General features: G+C 42.7%; 2 protein-coding genes across 2 annotated transcripts in view; one reads left to right on the top strand and one right to left on the bottom strand.

The window, feature by feature from the left end:
- LOC106806872 (45 kDa calcium-binding protein-like) overlaps positions 1 to 5,296 on the top strand; it is an 8,280-nt gene extending 2,984 nt beyond the window's left edge. The window contains exons 2-6 of the mRNA XM_014809009.1: positions 1,075 to 1,211; positions 1,460 to 1,591; positions 3,356 to 3,511; positions 3,739 to 3,911; positions 4,154 to 5,296. Coding sequence (XP_014664495.1) covers positions 1,075 to 1,211; positions 1,460 to 1,591; positions 3,356 to 3,511; positions 3,739 to 3,911; positions 4,154 to 4,330 — 775 coding nt within the window. The 3' untranslated portion in view covers positions 4,331 to 5,296. The remainder of the gene's footprint in view (positions 1 to 1,074; positions 1,212 to 1,459; positions 1,592 to 3,355; positions 3,512 to 3,738; positions 3,912 to 4,153) is intronic.
- A 551-nt stretch (positions 5,297 to 5,847) lies between these two features.
- On the bottom strand, positions 5,848 to 19,233 carry LOC106806857 (dnaJ homolog subfamily C member 16-like). Its single transcript, XM_014808992.1, has 11 exons — positions 19,150 to 19,233; positions 17,009 to 17,220; positions 16,581 to 16,714; positions 15,964 to 16,139; positions 13,751 to 14,397; positions 12,829 to 12,971; positions 12,263 to 12,410; positions 11,713 to 11,790; positions 10,867 to 11,025; positions 10,430 to 10,623; positions 5,848 to 7,129 (listed from the first exon to the last, which is right to left on the bottom strand). Exons 1-11 carry the CDS (start codon positions 19,231 to 19,233, stop codon positions 6,891 to 6,893), a joined length of 2,214 nt encoding a protein of 737 aa, XP_014664478.1. The 3' UTR covers positions 5,848 to 6,890.
- Between the last annotated feature and the right edge of the window lie 98 nt (positions 19,234 to 19,331).

Below are 19,331 nucleotides of genomic sequence, written 5' to 3'. Positions count from 1 at the left end.
TCGTTTCTATAATGTACGTCGATGGTTGCTTAATTAAAACTGACTTCTTCGCACTCACTCATTTGTGTCCTTTTTTGTGGTGAGCTACAGCTAGTGTCATTGACACTTTTATTTTGTGTTTCTACATGCAAAAATACCTCGAAATTTTATATACTATAATAACTACACAGTTATTATATTATATACCGTTAGGAAAACGGTAAACAAACCTTGTTTCGATCTACGCCTTCTAGTTTATCTTCTAGTTTTACGAATTTACCTTGAGTCTCAAAACTCCTAATTTCACGTTCGAATCAACAGTAAAGCAAATTGTATATTCTTTAGTTTATGTAAGGCTGGGGTAATATAGACTGCCCCTGTTTAATTTCTTGGTAGGTAGTGCCTGCCATCTGTTGGAGTAACAAAATCCAATAATCTATCCACGAGCTGACTCGTGGATCCGAGGGGATGCGTTTTGATTGTTCCCACGAGCTGACTCGTGGATCCGAGGGGATGCGTTTTGATTGTTCCCACGAGCTGACTCGTGGATCCGCGGGGAACGTGTTAATATATGTTCAGGGAAATTTGGTTTTACAAGCTCTGTGGCATTTATCATGCAAGGCCACCCAGCTAGACAAAAACAGTTGACTAGCCTTTGCGCAGGACCTCGGAATCAATATAGTAACCCAGTGTAATTAACGTACATTTCATAGTCTCAAGTTTACAAACATGTTCATTAAAAAAATTTCCACCATTGTGTGGCGAGATAGGAGTCGTTAGTGCCTGGAGTGAGGCTGCACGAGTTGCTGCGATTTTGATGATGAATATTATGATTGGTCGCTTGTCGCTGCAGTATGTTTTAACCTGTCCAGGGAAAAGCAAAATTGATAATAATTAAGACTAGATAATTTCAAGGAAGACATAGTTATAATATTTTTATAGTTATTAACTTATTATAATATATTACAATATAGTATATATATGCAATAATTATATAAGGAAGTTGCCTACATCATCCTGGCATTATTTTATCCAGAATGCTCCAGGATCACCCTCAATGGGCTTATCACTTGTGAAATGTATTTCTCATTGCAGAATGGATACAGATGATGACAATTTCATTACACTGGAAGAGCTGGAGACCTGGATAAAGGACAAAGTAGAGGAGCATATGGATGAAGCAGTCGAACAAAACAATGAAATATTCCTGGCTATTGATTCTGATAAGGATGGTATAATGTACACTCTGAATAATATTTTAATTTTCTGTTTCAGTTATTAATATAGTAGTACTAGTATATAGTAGTTACAATAGCAGAAGCTGGTTCTTCTGAACATGGCCTTTGCTATTCATTTATGTTTTTTGTCAATTAAATTATATCCAAGACACAAAGCACACATGTATATATGGTTACCAAATTCTTATCACTTTTTGAACTTGGTTATTTGTTCTGGTCATACGGCACATTTTTATATTCAGGTGCGTTGACATGGTCAGAATATCACCAGCACTTCCTCGTTCATAAAGGAGGTGTGAATGAGAAATATGCCAAGCTTCACCAACAGATTCATAATGGCAAGCAAGAGCACAATGATGACCTTGACTACAAATGTAAGATGGCATATGAACAAACGTAATTTCTGTCACAGCAAGCGAGAGAGGTTTTAATAATTCTCCCTACTCGTGAATTTCATTTTATGCTGCAATCAATATAATAGTTGTTTGACAAATGTTGCTTCAGAAACCAGCTTGTATCTAGCTCCTTAGAATTCTATATCCATTCCGGAAATTTGCTGACGATTTTACACTAGGGTCACAATACGATACATATCTCGATACGTAGGTCACGATACGATATGTAGGTCACGATACGATACGTATTGTGATACACAGACAGAAACAGTGTCGACATAAATGGTCGAATTCTAATATTATTTAACTGTTATAATAATCATATGTATTCCAATACTTTCATAACACACACGTGTTATGAGTATGTTAAAGCCATGATCATATATATAGTAACAATATATATATATATATATATATATATATATATATATATATATATATATATATATTAATATGCCTGAAACACACACAGGTGTTTTGAGTGTGCTCGAGACTGTCCTGTAGTCGACAGCTCCATTCATGTCCGTGCCATACAAAGTGCTACAGTATGTGTGCAATAACGATACGCACCAGTCAGTCGGCACTCATGATTGTTTTGCAGTAACAATTTTGGTGGCAATACAAGCGCGCCACATATATTGACCCAGATTTCTATGACACTGACAGCCAAGGATATTTAATTGATACCAAGAGTAGATAATAACACAAGAGTGTGACACCGATTCCCGCATTTTTAACCAATTTTTCTCATCAAAATTTGCCACCAATAAAGAAGCAAGTGTATACCTTCCTCAGCTTATTATGACCACTAATCACTCACCTTCGTGGTACTGATATTCATTTACATATATTTGCTAGCGTATTGCTGTAAATCGTAATCTTGCACGAGCTGAATTCGCACAATTTACCGCTATTGTGTGAGGTGTTAAGACAAAATTTGAAGCTATAGTGGCACCAATATTTAGGCGGACTGTTTCCAAATCATTCGTGCCCCGATAGGGTTGAGAGACAATCTAAATTTCGAATTTTGATCTCGTGAGGAACCGCGAGACGCGCTCAGTTATTGTGATCGCAACACAAGAAATTGACATACTATCTTACATAAGTAATAATACAATAATAACAATATTCTCTGTAGTAGTTTGCAGTAAGTATCACATTACGCACGCGCAGGTAATCGAGTACATTAAACCCCTATCTGGGGGACGAATGATTTGGAAACAGTCCGTTGCTATAAATATTGGCGCCACTATAGCTTCAAATTTTGTCTTACCACCTCATACAATAGCGGTAAATTGTGCGAATTCAGCTCGTGCAAGATTACGATTTACAGCAATACGCTAGCAAATATATGTAAACGAATATCAGTACCACGAAAGTGAGTGATTAGTGGTCATAATAAGCTGAGGAACGTATACACTTGCTTCCTTATTGGTGGCAAATTTTGATGAGAAAAATCGGTTAAAAATGCGGGAATCGGGTGTCTCACTCTTGTGTTATTATCTACTCTTGGTGATACTGAGAGAGAGAGTTCATAAAATGAAAGAAAAATTCAATTTAAAAGGAATTACATGTGCTTTATTAAATTGTTTAGCTTGTCTGATTCGCTGTTTAACATCCCTATCGTTTGGTACGGATGCTGCGTATCGATTATCGTATCATGGCCCCACTCACTGTATCGCGATTCACCGATGTATCGGTGAACGTTACACCCCTAGCTGTAATCATCTTTACTCACCGCAGATCGGGACGAGATCTCACAGGACAATTTCCGCTGGACGGAGGCAGATGAGGATCATGACAAAAAGCTCAGCAGCCATGAATTTCTCGGATTTCGACATCCAGAGCATAGCAAGGTGATGCTGGAGAGTATGGTGAGGGACATCCTCGCTTCGCTAGGTGCGTGCCTACACTCGAATATGTAGAACAGAGAATATAGCATGCCAGTATGTCTTACTATGTATGACCATGTTACTCAGAGGATTGAGTAACAGTGATTTCACAGAGTTATTTCAAAGTAATGAGACATTAAGTTTAGTCCTTTTTGTGCTATCACGTTTCTTGGCGACATCGGGTGTGGATGTCTATAACTGGACCATTTTTAAAGCCATTATTCTGTAAATCAGACTCGAATAAAGATGGTCAACTGACGGCAGAGGAGTTTGCGATGCTGCCACCTGGCGAGGTGGATGAGAAATGGCAGGAGCAGGATCGGGCTTTCCAGCAAGAGAGGGAGAAGGAGTTTCATGAACACATTGACATAGACCACAACGGTGTGGCATCATTCGATGAGTTGATGGTAAGTAACACGTACAGACGTGCTGCAATTCATGGATACCCTCAGCAGATATATATCTGCGCATATAATGTATAACTCATTAACTGTTACGGTGTTCAACTATTTTTATGATGGATAACCATTATTATGGTGTACAGCTGTAATAAGGTGTATAACTATTACCATGTGTAACCATGAACGTGATGTATAACTATTATAGTGTATAGCTATTAAGTGTGTGCGTGCTTGTTTTGACCCGACAGGCATACACGGACCCGCGCAACTCACTGCACGCGAAGAACGAGGCATTCAACCTACTACAGTTTGCCGACCGCGACCACGACGGCCGACTCTCACTCGCCGAGATGCTAGACATGCGAGACCTGTTCCTTGGATCCAACGTGGCCAACCCCGCCCAGTCGTTCCATGACGAATTCTAAATCGGGGGCGTTTGTCCAGCCGGCTCCCTCCGACTGTCGTGATCATTTCATACCGATCTTCCCAAACAAATGCAAACCTTCCTCGTACGGGTCACCTATCAATCGTGACCTATCAACACGCATAGTCACTAGCAGTGAGTGCTGATTGGCCGATTTCACGTGCCGCCATATTGGATCTGCTTGGTTCCACCTAATAAGCAGGATCAGTTTGATTGATGGATTCACTGTCATAGGGCAGTGACCCAAACAAATAAGCAGTCAGATAACGAAGATAGCAGCCAGTTTATTAGTTGCAATTAGGGTTGCACAGCAACATAATCCAGAAAGTAGAGCTCTGTAATGATTAACAGATTAGTGTATAGGGTTATCAGCCAGGCAGCTATGCAGCACAAAACCTACTTACACGTTAGAAGCAGAAGAAATCGTCAGTTTGTTGATGCTAAAAATTACAACATTTGTATCGCAAAATTTTGGGCAGAAATTATATTTTGGAGTGATTTGGTGCTGGATATTCAAATATTTATTAGTAAACTAATCTGTGAATAAGGATTATTTTGGTGTAATTTATGGGTTAGTGGACTCGCATGCGAAAACCGTTATAGTAACGATACTATGACGTGATGCTAGCTTACAGTGCTATCTACTGGCTGCTCCCTCATGGCAAATATGCTAGGTACATTTGTAGCTCTGTTTGAGCCTGTAGGTGTTGCAGTGTTACTTATGTAGGTTTCATAGTCTTTAATTATCATGCAATGATATTCATTGTATTCTGTGATTCATGTCTTTTCACTCCGATTGGTTCTATCGTTGTACGTGTTAAGATGTATAGTACACGTGCGCTGAAGAACGGGAAATGGCAACTTCAGTTACTGTTGCAAATGCTGGTATATGTATGGCTTGCATAATTTTCTAACTTTGTACATCACCACGAAGCTGTTTATTGAACAGACTTTTTATGATTGTGTGTATCATGTTTTTTTCCAAATTTTTTGAAAAGCATGTAGCTTGTAGAATCGCATGATTGTCCGTGCGTCCGTACGTGTGTCCGTCAACAGTTGGGTACAAATCTTACGTACGGTCTCGACGTACGGTCTTGATATTCGGGATGTCGGGGGGGGGGGGGAGATCGCGAAAAGGATTCGGGATGTCGAATTTGGGGGTCAATGGCCAAAGGTCAAGATGTGTCAATGGAGGGGGAATATTTCCCCCTTAACTTAAGATATAGGCGGAAATACGGAATTGCGGCACAAATCTCAATGGCTTGACCTACGCTCTTAATGTTCGATGTATAGTGTGATGGGGAGGAAACCCATCACCAGCGCGAAATTGGAGGTCACAGGTCAAAGGGCAGTGGGGGAAAGGTCAGATATCAGACATTTTCTGAGGACATGGACTAATGGACCGATTTTTCTGTAGTAATTGTAGTCCTCATGCACATTTTCTTATGTATACGCATAATTGTAGACAACCGGTCTACACGGTGATGTTAGCCAACACACAGATAACTTCTGTCAGCCTTTTAGCATAATGGACTTGTATTATTAAAGTTTTAAGCACTCTCAACACATGACTAGACTTTGGTACAATATTACTGCACAATACAACAAGAATCTTATTGACATAACTAAATTCGTCATCAGGTGAAGGGAGAGTTCCTTGGTCTGTTCTTTAGAAAACAGCCGACAAAGAGGGTTCATCAGAAAAATTAATCGTATATGTGACAGTGTCGCATAGAAAATAACTTGCTATAAATTTCATGCAAATGAAATATATACAAAAAACAGTCATAACTGTATGACTAATATAGTGTGTATAGCAGTATGATCACTACTAATAACACAATTAATAACGCGTGATGTGAATTTCAAGCAACATCAACCTACGAGAACCGTGCCACCAGCTGTCAGCCCATGTCAAGCTGAAGTACAGTATACAAATGGGCAAGATTGATCCATATGACTGCAAACTATTACAAATACCTGGATTTGCGATGCCAGATGTGCAGTAAATGTGTGTAAACGAGTAAGTGCAAACGAGCACAGTTAGGAAGAGTTTAACATTGGGGCACAGTCTCCTACTTCTAGGGTTCAAATAAAGTAGTCTGACGACCTCGTTCTATATGACCAACAGGTATATAGAGTTACACAACAGCATTACTGTTGTGGATAATGTAGCATTGGGCTGCCTTTTTCGAACAACGACAGCGGTAAACACAAGTACAATCATGGCATGAGTGAAGAAGTTAATACTGTAGTAATTATTATTCATAATCTCACAACGTCGCTTAAAAACAAACAAATTACATGATGCTCGTCATTACAGCATGTTTGTGCAGTTCGCTAGTGTGTTGATAAGCATTTTGCCTGGAGTCAATCATCACGTGAGGTCTGGCACATTATAAATAATCATAAATAATCATGAGGCTGCCTGCTAATGATAACGACGACTGATCTCTCAGCGCCAGATGACGAACCGCACATCGAGAGTATGTACACGCGCAGGACAATCCAATTGTTCGCACATGGGAGAACGACTTTGCAGGTCGAACAAGCATGAAGGATCAATTCATGATGGGCCAGTACTCGACAGGGTAGCGCACGACGGAGCCCTCAAACAGCCTGTCCAGCCAGTTGGAGAGTCCTGTAAGTGGATCATTGTGAACCTGATCAGAGACCAGATCCGCCTCGCTATCACTCGATGTGTCGTCCATCCCGATAAACTTGCCATTGAGCTGTGCTTCGTTGGGCTGCTGCTGCTGCTGCTGCTTCTGCTGCTTGGTGGGCTTGCCCTTTTTCAAACCTGGATAAAGTAATAGCCGTATGTATGCATTACATATACCTACACATTAAATGCACTACTGAACGCTACGTTCACCTTGTGGGGTGATTGCTTAAATTTCGATAAAGGTGATCGAGAAACCTCAGCAAGAAAAAAGATGCTCTACATTTTGTAATGAAGCTATAAAGCAAGTAGCATCCTTGCTGTAGCATGCATTGATGCAGTTCTACAACCAATCCATTTAGCGTTAATCAGAACTGTAAATGAAACGTGTGAAGAAAAAATATCAAGAGCGTATAAAGAAGGAGAGCGTACAACGGTGAAATGCTAAAACCATGTTGCAGTATTAGTCAAATTAATAAACTTTCCCCGTTTTATTTTGACGATTCTTTGTAGTATTATTGATCAGCTGTCCTACCTTGTTTATATAAAACAAACCGCATGTCCCTACGATGCCCCTACGCTGAGATAATGAGCGGTGAAAATCACCGAAAAACGGTATTTTCCCGAAAACCGACTCGAGATTACTGTTTACTGTGACTGTCTCTCGCTTTGAGATAACATCGGGAAACCTCACGTGTTTCCGTCAATGATTGACAAATGGAATGAATGACGTCTGTTATTGATTGCCATACTGATGACCCCCACCTGTGCCCACCTCATGCTGGATGTATAGTAAACTCTGTAGTACTGACGTGAGTCAGCGCTACCATGGCGCTACACAACGGCGACCGGAAGCAATACACTGGCCACAAAGCAAGAGACAGTAAATCGAGTCGATTTTCACCGCTCATTATCTCAGCGTAGGCCGCATCGTAGGGACATGCGGTTTGTTTTATATTAACAAGGTAGGACAGCTGATCAATAATACTGGGAACAAAATAAAACGGGGAAAGTTTCTTAATTTGACTAATACTGCAACATGGTTTCAGCATTTCACCGTTGTACGCTCTCCTTCTTTATATGCTCTTGGAAATATCTATCTACCTATATCTACTAAACACTTGCATCTGAATGCCTGCATAAAACTTTTATTTCCATTCCACTGAAAACCTAACAGACATACACCTGTTGATAGTAAATCGTCTGATTGTACATCGTAAATGCAAGCCATGTTTAGATAGACAGTTTTGTAGACTAGTAACACAGTAGAAGCCAATACCCTCCTTCTCTTCCCTCCTCTCAATGTAACCAACTCCATACCACCTCCCCTGCACACGACATGTTATCAGAAGTAGATACTAGGGAAGGAGTGTGACTTCAATAAACAAGGGAAATTCGTCATTTACTAGCCTTAGAATACCTACGATTTACTACGCGTAACTCAACCAACTTGAGCTCAAATCGTACACAGTACATTCGCCTAGCATCGTGTGAAATCGTTTCCTCGTATACACCCGCAATCCGGAGATACAGACTAAAACGTACGACACGATTCTCCATTCTGTTGGCAGCAGATCGACTCCATAACCCACCTAACTTGAAACAATAGGCAGCTACTAACGACTCTTGTGCACTCTTGCGCCCTCGGCGATGTGGTGTGGCTCGCTGGGAGATTGGACATCGACGCAACACTCGGCGAGCTAATCTTTGAGCTATTTACAGCTGGTATGCCCCCCACGCACGCACGCCCACTGCAATCAGCAGCAGCTCCCGCTCCAATCTCCCAGCGAGCCACACCGCATCGCCGAGAGCGCAAGAGTCGTTATTAGCTGCCTATTGTTTCAAGTTAGGCGGGTTATGGGGTCGATCTGCTGCCAACAGAATGGAGAATCGTGTCGTACGTTTTAGTCTGTATCTCCGGATTGCGGGTGTATACGAGGAAACGATTTCGCACAATGTTAGGCGAATGTACTGTGTACGATTTGAGCTCAAGTTGGTTGAGTTACGCGTAGTAAATCGTAGGTATTCTAAGTCACACTCCTTCCCTATTATCTACTTCTGATGTTATGTTATGTTCTCATACTTGTCGGTGTCCACTGACATAACCGACCCTGTCTCTCCCTTGTGCAAGACAGTAAGTAATTGACCCATTCATCAGAGTAAAATATCCCCCACGCCTAGATATTGTTGCTCGGTTGGTCAAGCTAGCTCAGTTTACTCATGTTTTACATGTGTGCCAGCCAAATTCTTGACTTTACGATGCACTGTTACCAAGCAGTGTTTTTAGCTCATCTGACATAGTCAGTGAGGGAGGATCATCAAAACGAGTTGGGATGTCGAAGCTGGGGGTCAAAGGTCAAAGGTCAAGAGGTGTAAAAGAAGGGGGAACATTCCTCCTTACTTAAGGTATAGTGGAGGAAATGCAGAATTGGCGGCACAAATCTAAACGGCTCGACCTAAGGCTCGTGATAGTCGGTGTATAGGCATCATGGTAAGAAAACCATCACTGTGCCGAAAATTGGTGGTCACAGGTCAAAGTTCAATGGGCATAGGCAGATTTTAGACATTTTTTGAGGACATGGTCTGACGGACGCGATTGGAAAACTTTTTTGTTTCAGCAGATGACCAAGCATTTTTATGGCTTTATTGAAAAAACCATGAAATGTACTTTCTGCGACGATTGCGAAGATTAAGTGTCGGATAGCCTTTTGACCCTCAAGATGGCGGGTTAAACATGGATAAATTTGTTTACTGTAGAAAGAATTGACTGGCCGGGTTTGCTAGTAGAATCTATACATACCTGGATGTATGAGGCTACAATGTCACAGTGAAATTTCAAAAAGCTAAATTTGGTTGAAGAAGGTTTATGCTCTTAAATCCTATAATTTCTATTGCATTCTGTACTGTCAGTGTGTTACATGTAAAGTATGCCACTGCCAGTGGCCACTGCCAGCCGTGGTGGTGGACTGTGTAGTTTTTTTGCCTGCATTAATTAGTTTACAGGTGGCAGCTCTCTATTCAAGCCTGAGGCTTGCGTAGGTAAGATGGATGAGTGCTTACCTATTCGTCTTGCAAATAGTTTGTTGCTACTACGTACGATGGGGAGCTTCCATCTTTAATAACTGAACACTGTAACGTTACGCAGCCACTCGTGGAAACTTTCATAACGATCCCAACGAACATTCCTTTGAGAAGGTTCCTGATACCATCCCTGTGCCTTCCACTGTTTCGGCGTGTATGTGAACACATTTGAGACTAACAGGGTTTACTAGAATCCCACCACTCTACCACAGAGTCACTGCAGTAGATGTTAGATGAGCGCTGTCGCTACGCAGCACTTGTTAGAATACCCTTATCACAGCTATGACTGGCTAGACCTACCTGCCAATCACACTAGGCAGGTAGGTCAATTAACAGCAGATGGTTCATTGTTCATACCTGGATGCTTGGGGTGGTATATGCAGTAGTACTTGCGATGGCCGTTGAGCGACAGCACTGTGCCAAGGCAGTTCTTTGGGTTGATGTTTAGCGGTCGCACACTCCCTATCGGGCCCAAGGTCTGCAGCAGCAGACGACGATACCAGTCTGTCTGCGTTTCCAGTTGGACATATGCGAACGCGAGACTTTTATTGCTGCAAGTTGAACAAAAACCACGATTGACGAAAATTTATTTATTGATGTAATCCATTATTCACGATCGCGACGCAATTTAACGTTACATTGAATAGAAGCCAGTGCGCAAAACAGATTCCTCTACTTATCACATTCATTAGAGTTGAATAAGCGATTAACTACAACAAATCTGTTTCTCGTTCTGGTTCTTCACGTTCCACAAGCATCGGTTCTTCTGTGCCTGACGAGGGATGTCAACGTACCAGCGATACGGGTAGATCGTCTGCACAAATCGCTCCAGCAGATGCTGCTTGATCTCGTCGTTAACGAAGATGATGATGGTGCGGCATCCCGGCTTCAGCAGCCGTACCAATCCGTCGTACGTGCCGCCGTGCAGCTCGTACAGTGACACCGCCTTAGGTCTGCAATGTCACATCACACAACGTCACGCATCGACATGCAACACTGTCACGCGACGTTGCATTCGCAATGTAACGTCACGCAACGTAATGCATCGACATGCAACACTGTCACGCGACGTTGCATTCGCAATGTAACGTCACGCAACGTAATGCATCGACATGCAACACTGTCACGCGACGTCGCACTTTACAACGTCACGTCACGCATCGACATGCAACACTGTCACGCGACGTCACACTTCGCCTTCGTGCAACTTCGTTCATTCATCACATAACATTATCACGCAAGGTCACGCGTCAACAGGCAGTACTGTCACACAACGTCACTCATCAACACATAACACTGTCGCATAATGTCACGTCTCAATATGTAAAACAGTGTCATGAAATGTCGCATGTTAAGGTATGATATTTTCATCTAGTGATGTCATTAATAAATGCACAGGCAGGATCTCACCTGATTGGTGCAACTCATTTATAAAGGTGTCACCATTTAATATCTTCAACGCGTATAGTGCTTACATGATTACATAACCACGGCAATAGCTACATGTAATACTGCTTCAGTAACTTTTATAACAAACAACCTAAATGGTGGAGAGTCTCAGACAGAGACGATATTGGGAAATATGCGGTGTACGAGAGGAAGCCTATAAGCCTACTAGAAACTACTGAAGCCAAACTCACAGCTTCTCGAGATCCTTCTTCTTGCGAAGCTCATTGCGCTCCTCTTTTGTTCGACTCACGTTCTCTTCCTCTAGATTCCTGCAGCAGAGAAACATCGCTGTCAGTGAGGTTACGGCTAACTGACAAACGTCCAGACAGTGATATAACGAATCACTTAAATAGGGTTATTGAGTTACACTGACACCTGCATACAAGGGTCTTGTTACTCAGAGGAAGTGCTAGAAGTGTTCTTTATAGACAGGTGTCCAGTCTATGAAGGAGGGTTCACTGTATAACTGTCACCTAAGGGGGATGACGAACGTCTTCTTTATAGATACGTGTTCATTCTATAGAGGTGTCCGCTAACACAGGTTTCACTAAACTTGACATAAACCAATCAGTTTCTTGGGGAGCATAGGTCATCAACAAGAACTTATTACTTTCGCTATTTAGGAATAAAAACATCAGATATCACATTAACTAAAAAGCAATAGCATGCCATTGAATGCAATAGTCTCTGCAATTTCTGTCATCTGTAACATCAAGCTACCGAATCAAGAGAGGTACGTACACAAGGTATGCCATCACATATCCACCGACCAAGATGAAGGCGATTGATATGATGATGGAGAACAGTGGTAGAAATTCATCTCTCGTGATGTCCCACACGATGTACTCGTATAGGGAGAGGCACCTGCTCACAATCCTGCCGACCACGCCTGCAACAAAACACCCGCTGCATAGTTATGTGTCCAGCAGCGCCATCTGCAGGTACAGACAGCCAACTAACATTGCTATCCTGCTGACCATGCATGTAATGACACAGCACGCAATACAGTCGCACGTTTATCAGCGCCATCTACAGGTACTAATGGCAAACTAACCTCACTGATCTATAGAAGCTCACATAATTGTGGCAAAGACCAGAGACAGGACCGAACTTGTTTCTAAGGTAATAGTGATGGAATTCTAATAACTGTTTCAGTAGTAACAGCAATGGTGGAGTAAATGCTAACACTTGTTTCTAAGGGTAACAGTGACAGTTTAGCGGAATCCAACACGGGCTTCTATGCTGACGGCGAGAATGGAGCGAGATCTAACAGTGGTTACCACGGTAACGCGGTGATGGAGACTTACTCTTCGCATGTTCGTCTATGAGGTTCTTCAGCATGGCTTCGCGCGTGAGCTCGCAGCCACCACCTAGAAACGAGCGGATCGCCGTGTCGAGGTGCTCCTGCGATCGGAACTCCGGGTCCGCGCTCCAACCGCTCTCCACCCACCTGCACATGCGCAGCTGCCCGTATTAGTAATTTACCCACCATTAGACACCACATCCCTCCCACGCACACACACGCGTACAGAGAGCACAGAGTACAGGAACCACGGCTAGATACGTAAGCACAGGTATGATTACAGTTAAGGAGAGTGCACAGTGCCAACCGCTCAAACTTTAACCATCACAGTATCAACTATCATTATAAGAACGGTGGTCTAGATGCATGCTCCATCATCAATGGCTCTAAACATATTGTGTCGGTATCTTAAAAGTTACGACTATCATAAGTCTAGAATGTCATACAGGGTTCTCACTAGGAATTTTGGAAGGCATTCCAGGCAATCAGGTTTATCTATTCATTCCTGATTTTGTTGTAATGGGTTTATCTATGTCGTAAGCCACTCCAATACACAGATAAACCCAATCAGTTCGGAGACATATTCATCAAGCTGTCAAAACTGTGTTAGGAATGAGATTTAAAGGAGTAAAGTCTTAAGTAAACACAGCTGGAGATTAAGGCATGTCGATTATGCAATTAAGACACATTGGAGGATTTATAAGTTGTCACAAATTAACTTCAACTTCGAAAGCATATCGGACCCAACATGCATTAGAGGACTGGGGTGAACCCTGTCATAATATTTGCATATTTTATGTACATACACAGCGTATAACGTCCTTGGACTTGCGATAGTTTTGGCAACTTTTACGACAGTTACAGAAAACGAACACGATTTTCTTCAACGCGCGTTGCTGGCGTAAACTCTCGAAACCTCTACTCACTCGTACTTGACCTTGTCCTCCGACGGACGCCACATGATGACGACGCTGGCCACAGAATCGTTGAGCCGGTCGTCCTCCTGCAGCAGCGAGCCGACAAACTCCGGCTGCGCCTCGCGGTAGACGTACGCGAACCGCACGTGCTCTCCCGCCGCGCCCCCGCCGCGCGCCACGTAGCGGCGCAGCGCGGCGCGGTGAGCGAGGTCGTCTGCGCAGCGGCTCACGAGCAGCACGATGCAGACGCGGCGGCGCGTGCACGACGCCTCGACGGGGCACAGCGCGTCGAGGTGGCGCGGCGACGACAGCCGCGGCAGCACGAGCAGCTTGTTGGCGTCGACGAACTCGCGCATGGACGCCGTCGGGATGTCGAGCATGGACAGAGATGCCGCCGGCCGATCGTCGTCCTCCTTGAATATGAGGATCGTCTCTCCGTCGCGCGGCACGCCGTAGCGCGCGCAAGCCGCCTCCGTCTCGGCGCGGTACGCGACGCCGTACATGAAGCGCGCGTAGTCGCGGAAGAGGAAGGCGACGGTGAGGTAGCGCAGCTTCGGCTTGTCGTGGCGACCGAAGTAGACGACGCGCACCTTGTTCTCCTCGCCGCCGTCCAGGAAGCTGTCCAGGTAGTGCTGCTTACGTAGCAGCGTCACCAGCTGCAAGAGACGTCGCCTGTCAGCACTGAGAGCAGCAGAAATTAACGCGGTCGTCTACGAGGGCCCGTGTAGCAGCGTACCACTTGCAAGAAATGCGTTTTTTATCAGCTTCGAGATTGAAAGAAATTTACTTGATTGTCTACGACTACGCCGATGTACCAGTGTCACCACTAGCAAGAAACTTGTAATATATCAGCTTCGAGATTGAAAGAAATTAACTTGATCGTCTACGACTACGCCGATGTAGCAGCGTCATGACCCGTGCCGGAATACCAATGACAGCTCTATTATGACAAATCCTAACAAGCATACACGATTCTTTAAAAGTTAGTATTAATAGGTAGACAAATTATTTCCCTATAGTATAATGTTACAGCCCACAGTGATAGGCATTGACGGCAATGTAGGTGGAGGGTGATTGAAGCAAGGTAATAAATGACGGTGAATTAATTACATCATAGGTGTGAGGATCAGGAGGTTCTGTAAGTGTAAGTGGCCAATTTAGGGTAAAAATGAATTGGAAACCATGGACCTAATGAATAGAGTAGTGAGTGAAAGCAAAACAAACAGGCAGGTAAGAGTGTGATGTATGACTCCGATCGCCTCACCACTGTACGAATATGACCTTTCCATCATGCACATATATATGCATAAAGCTATATATATATAAGGGGTAGAAATTAGTTTGAAAATGTACACGCCCGCCGGGCTTGTAGGTAAGCGATTTTACAGGCCCGCCAGGCAAATTAAAGGCCTGCATCATTCCCTGGATACTGCAACTTTTTTTTTAAATAAAAGACTGAAATTTGAAATTTTTACAATGGTTTACATTCGTATGCACAAATAGGCATTTAGGTACGTCTCCATCATCATCATACACGCGCACGCGTTCACACACACCCACACTGATCATTTACTGTGTGGATCATACGTCTTGAATGATAAAGCTAATGTTTGGGACATATAGGGCAGAGAAAAACAACGTTCCGTAGGGCCGGTTAGTTGATTTCATGGCAAGAGCAAATAAAAAGGTTGAGTAATATAAACATCTAAGGAACCAGCCAAATCAGGCAAAGATAGGGTTGAGTTTTTCCTGGCAGACATGAAAGTTGAACACACACACCCCCACCTCACCTCACCTCACCTACACTCACATCACCTCACACGCACACACACCCATATACTCACCTCATCTTGAGTTTGTGGCTTGTTGGATATGGCATTAACTGTTTTAGTCACAGCTTGCCATGTCTTTTTATTAACTACAGCTGCCAGTTGCCAGCAAAACTTCCAAACAGTCCTCTTTCTCTGTACCACTTCATAAATTATGAAGTCAATTTCCTCTGCGGAAATATTCCTATTCTTCCGCCTCTTTTACAGTTGCCATGTATATTTTAAATAACTTTGCTCTCACCACAATCCGAGATACCGAGCCTTAAAATACGGGCATCGGGCCCGTTATGATTTCGAACCCTGTATATACATATATTTGCACAGATATGCATCCATAAAGCTACAATTTCGATTAGATTTTAGCAGAAATTTCGACGCGTGATCGCCTCTCACCTCGTACGGGAACGACGTTCGCACGAATCCGACGATGGAGGAGAACTTCTCGACGCCGTCCTTGTGGTGGAAGACGCGGCCGTCGATGACGATCGCGATCTCGGGCACGCTGTGGATGCGCACTCGCCGCGCGAGCTCAGGCTGCAGCTGTGTGTGCACCGTCGCATAGCCGATACCTGCACACGGGAGCGCCGCTTACTAACGTCACGCACACGGGAGCGCCGCTTACTAACGTCACGCACACACGCACGCACGCATGCACACACACGCACGCACACACACACGCATGCACACACACGCACACACACAGGCAGGCACACACATGCACACGCACACGCACGCACGCATGCACACACACACCCACGCACACACACAGGCAGGCACACACTATTGTTCTACTGAGAGGTCCAGGTTACCAGGTTAAGATGAAACTGCGCAATGATACCGCCACTTTGCACATGTACATTCAATTCGGTCTCTGTTTACTGTTTAACTGTTATGTCATTAGGAGCAAAGTCACAGGTCAAAGGTATTAATCATCCCCTGTCCATATATATATATATATATATATATATATAGTTTGAGCATGGGAAAGCTACTACAGAGATATTACACACCTATTCCCTCAAGATCTTTGGTCAATCGTTCCCATAGAAGTTCTGCATGCATACACAGCATACACCAATCCTTATAGGCAAATATAATGTAGGGCTTGTATTTGCTCTTTGGTACTATGGTATTCTCATATGTCCTGTGAAAAAAAGGTATATACATTGCATGGATATTGATACTGAATCACTCACTACACAATAATTTTTTATAGATAAGGAATTTCCATACACAGGTTTATCTACAATTAATGGATTACAAAGCAGCTTACACCATATTCATCAAATAATGAAAATTACATCATTTAAGACCATATATAATCAGAAAAAGATGACGTGTCTAATCACGTGAAAATCTGCAGGATGCATCTGTGATTTATTACCTGCAATGAAACCTTAACCAACCCTTAAAAGTTGATGCTCGTCTGACATCTTACCACAGAGTTATTCGTTGTTTGCTGAAAACTGATTCCGTTCCAGCTCCACTCTTGCCAAAACGGAACGTGAACCCAGACCCAGGATGAAACTGGAAAAAGTCTTCGAACGGATCAAAGTCACGAGGAAATCCGCCCCCTCCCCTTCGTTGTGGTGTGTCTTGAGTGTAGCCGAAGTTGTCATAATGCTTCCTTTGTTCGGAATCTGATAGCAACTGAATAAAAGAACTACAGTGAAGTAAAACAGGGAGCTTGTGTAGAATCGCATTGGGCATATTTCTGTAATTCAAGCAGCTCTTGATTTTTGCCATAGCTCTTATATGTTAGCTGCCAAGGCTACTACTAATTACTCCCAATCCAATAAGTTCGTTTAGTACACATCTTGTCGTAGACTGGAAGCGTAGTCTGTAAGATCACACACACAACCAGCCACTACATTTCACTTACGTCAAATTTCCTGCATAATTGCAAAGGGTTTAATAGTAGAGTAAAATAGTAGAGTAGAAAATGTTATAATCTAGTATATTTATGTAAATAACGTCATATCAGGAGCTAATAATGACAAAGGAGTAAGACACCGATTTGGTACAGATTTCACTACATTTTTGTCGTACGAGTTCGATGTGAATAAAAATACAAATGTATACAAATATGAGCTTCTTTTGTTCACTGGTCCTTATTCTATCTTCCCGTAGTATTACAAACCGCGTAGCTTCCTTCGTTTTGACATAATTCGTACTTTTGCACGACATGGTTTTCACGTTAGTTACCGTATTCTGGCGAGGCCAAGCTCCAAATTAGCACACACAGCTACTTGAAGGAGGCGCGCCATGGCTTTTCGGCCGTAGCCTAGTCGAGTTCAGAAAATTCGCCTAGAAATTAAGTTACGTTGCACCCATGCTGGGTTTAAAAATTAAAACTATTTTACATTTAAACTATAGTTAGAATGCCTTGTTTTTATGGTTGAATCCCGCAGTTTTTTTTAAATAAACGCTGTGCTGGTAAAATATCTGAACTACTTCACCCGTGGAGGAATGATGTGTATGAATTGTTATGAGTAAACTGATGCTCCAGCCAATTGTAGCTTTTCGCACATGTGTTTTGCATTAATTGCATAGCAACCGTTAGCTCTAGCCCACGTACAGTTGCCGCTGGCGCTGCCTGAGGCGATCCCTGCAGTGCCTCCATCAAGTAGCTGTGTGTGCGAATTTGGAGCTTGGCATCGCCAGAATATGGTAACTAACGTGAAAACCATGTCGTGCAAAAGTATGAATTATGTCAAAACGAAGGAAGCTACGTGGTTTGTAATACTACCGAAGATAGAATAGTACCAGTGAACAAAAGAAGCTCATGTTTGTATACATTTGTATTTTTATTCACATCGAACTCGTACGACAAAAATGTAGTGAAATCAGTACCAAATCGTGTCTTACTCCTTTGTCATTATTAGCTCCTGGTCATATCTATGCACAAATCAAGCAGAGATTCTGCTACCGTTTCTTGTGACCAACAGCATACATCACATCCCCTGATATAGGCAGTAGATATTTAACCGTATACGGCAGAGTATATCCACTTCCGCTATTTTACCGTACACCACAATTTGATTGGCTAGTATATTTATGATGTCATCGACATTACGTTCGAATCCATCAAGGTTTAGCTATCTAGAAAACTTTTAGGTTCAAATCCCATTTATTTCTACACATTTGTAGCCCCGTTTGATTGTAGAAGCTATTTTCCGGAGAATCCGTTTCCAATACGAAACCAACACATCATACTAACATACATATTATATACACATACATAAATATACTAGCCAATTAGAAGCACTGCATGGTAAAATACGGAAGTGGATATTCTGCCGTATACGGTTAAATATCCACTGGCGAATTATATATGGCACATGTTGGCGAAAAAACTCGCCTTAAATTTGTGCCACAGGTGTGAGGTTACATTTTCGACTGCTACCAATTTTACTCTACTTAAGATCTGCCATCTCTGCAGGAAATTAAGTTTGGCAGGCGGTTGATGAGTGCTATAGTTTATTAGTAGTTAAGCGGCCTGATCGGCTTTGTTTAGCACACTTACAAAAATGAGGGCCTGGGTCCCAAACTAGAAGACTACACCTTATTTTACTTCACCTGATATGCTTCATTTATTGCGATAAACTTGTCCTGTGCTGTTGGATCTTGGTTTTTATCTGGATGCCTAATAAAAAAAAACATTTCAATTTCATTTTAGGACACTGTATTCGTCATTACAAATCGACTTCATGGTAGACCAATGACTAGATTTTCGGTATAAGCAATCTCTATCAAGGCAC

The sequence above is a fragment of the Priapulus caudatus genome, unplaced genomic scaffold (assembly GCF_000485595.1).
Source record: "Priapulus caudatus unplaced genomic scaffold, Priapulus_caudatus-5.0.1 Scaffold183, whole genome shotgun sequence".
Lineage (NCBI taxonomy): Eukaryota > Metazoa > Priapulida > Priapulimorpha > Priapulimorphida > Priapulidae > Priapulus > Priapulus caudatus.
Note: the sequence above shows the minus strand (reverse complement) of the source record. Positions and strands in the feature narration are given on the sequence as shown.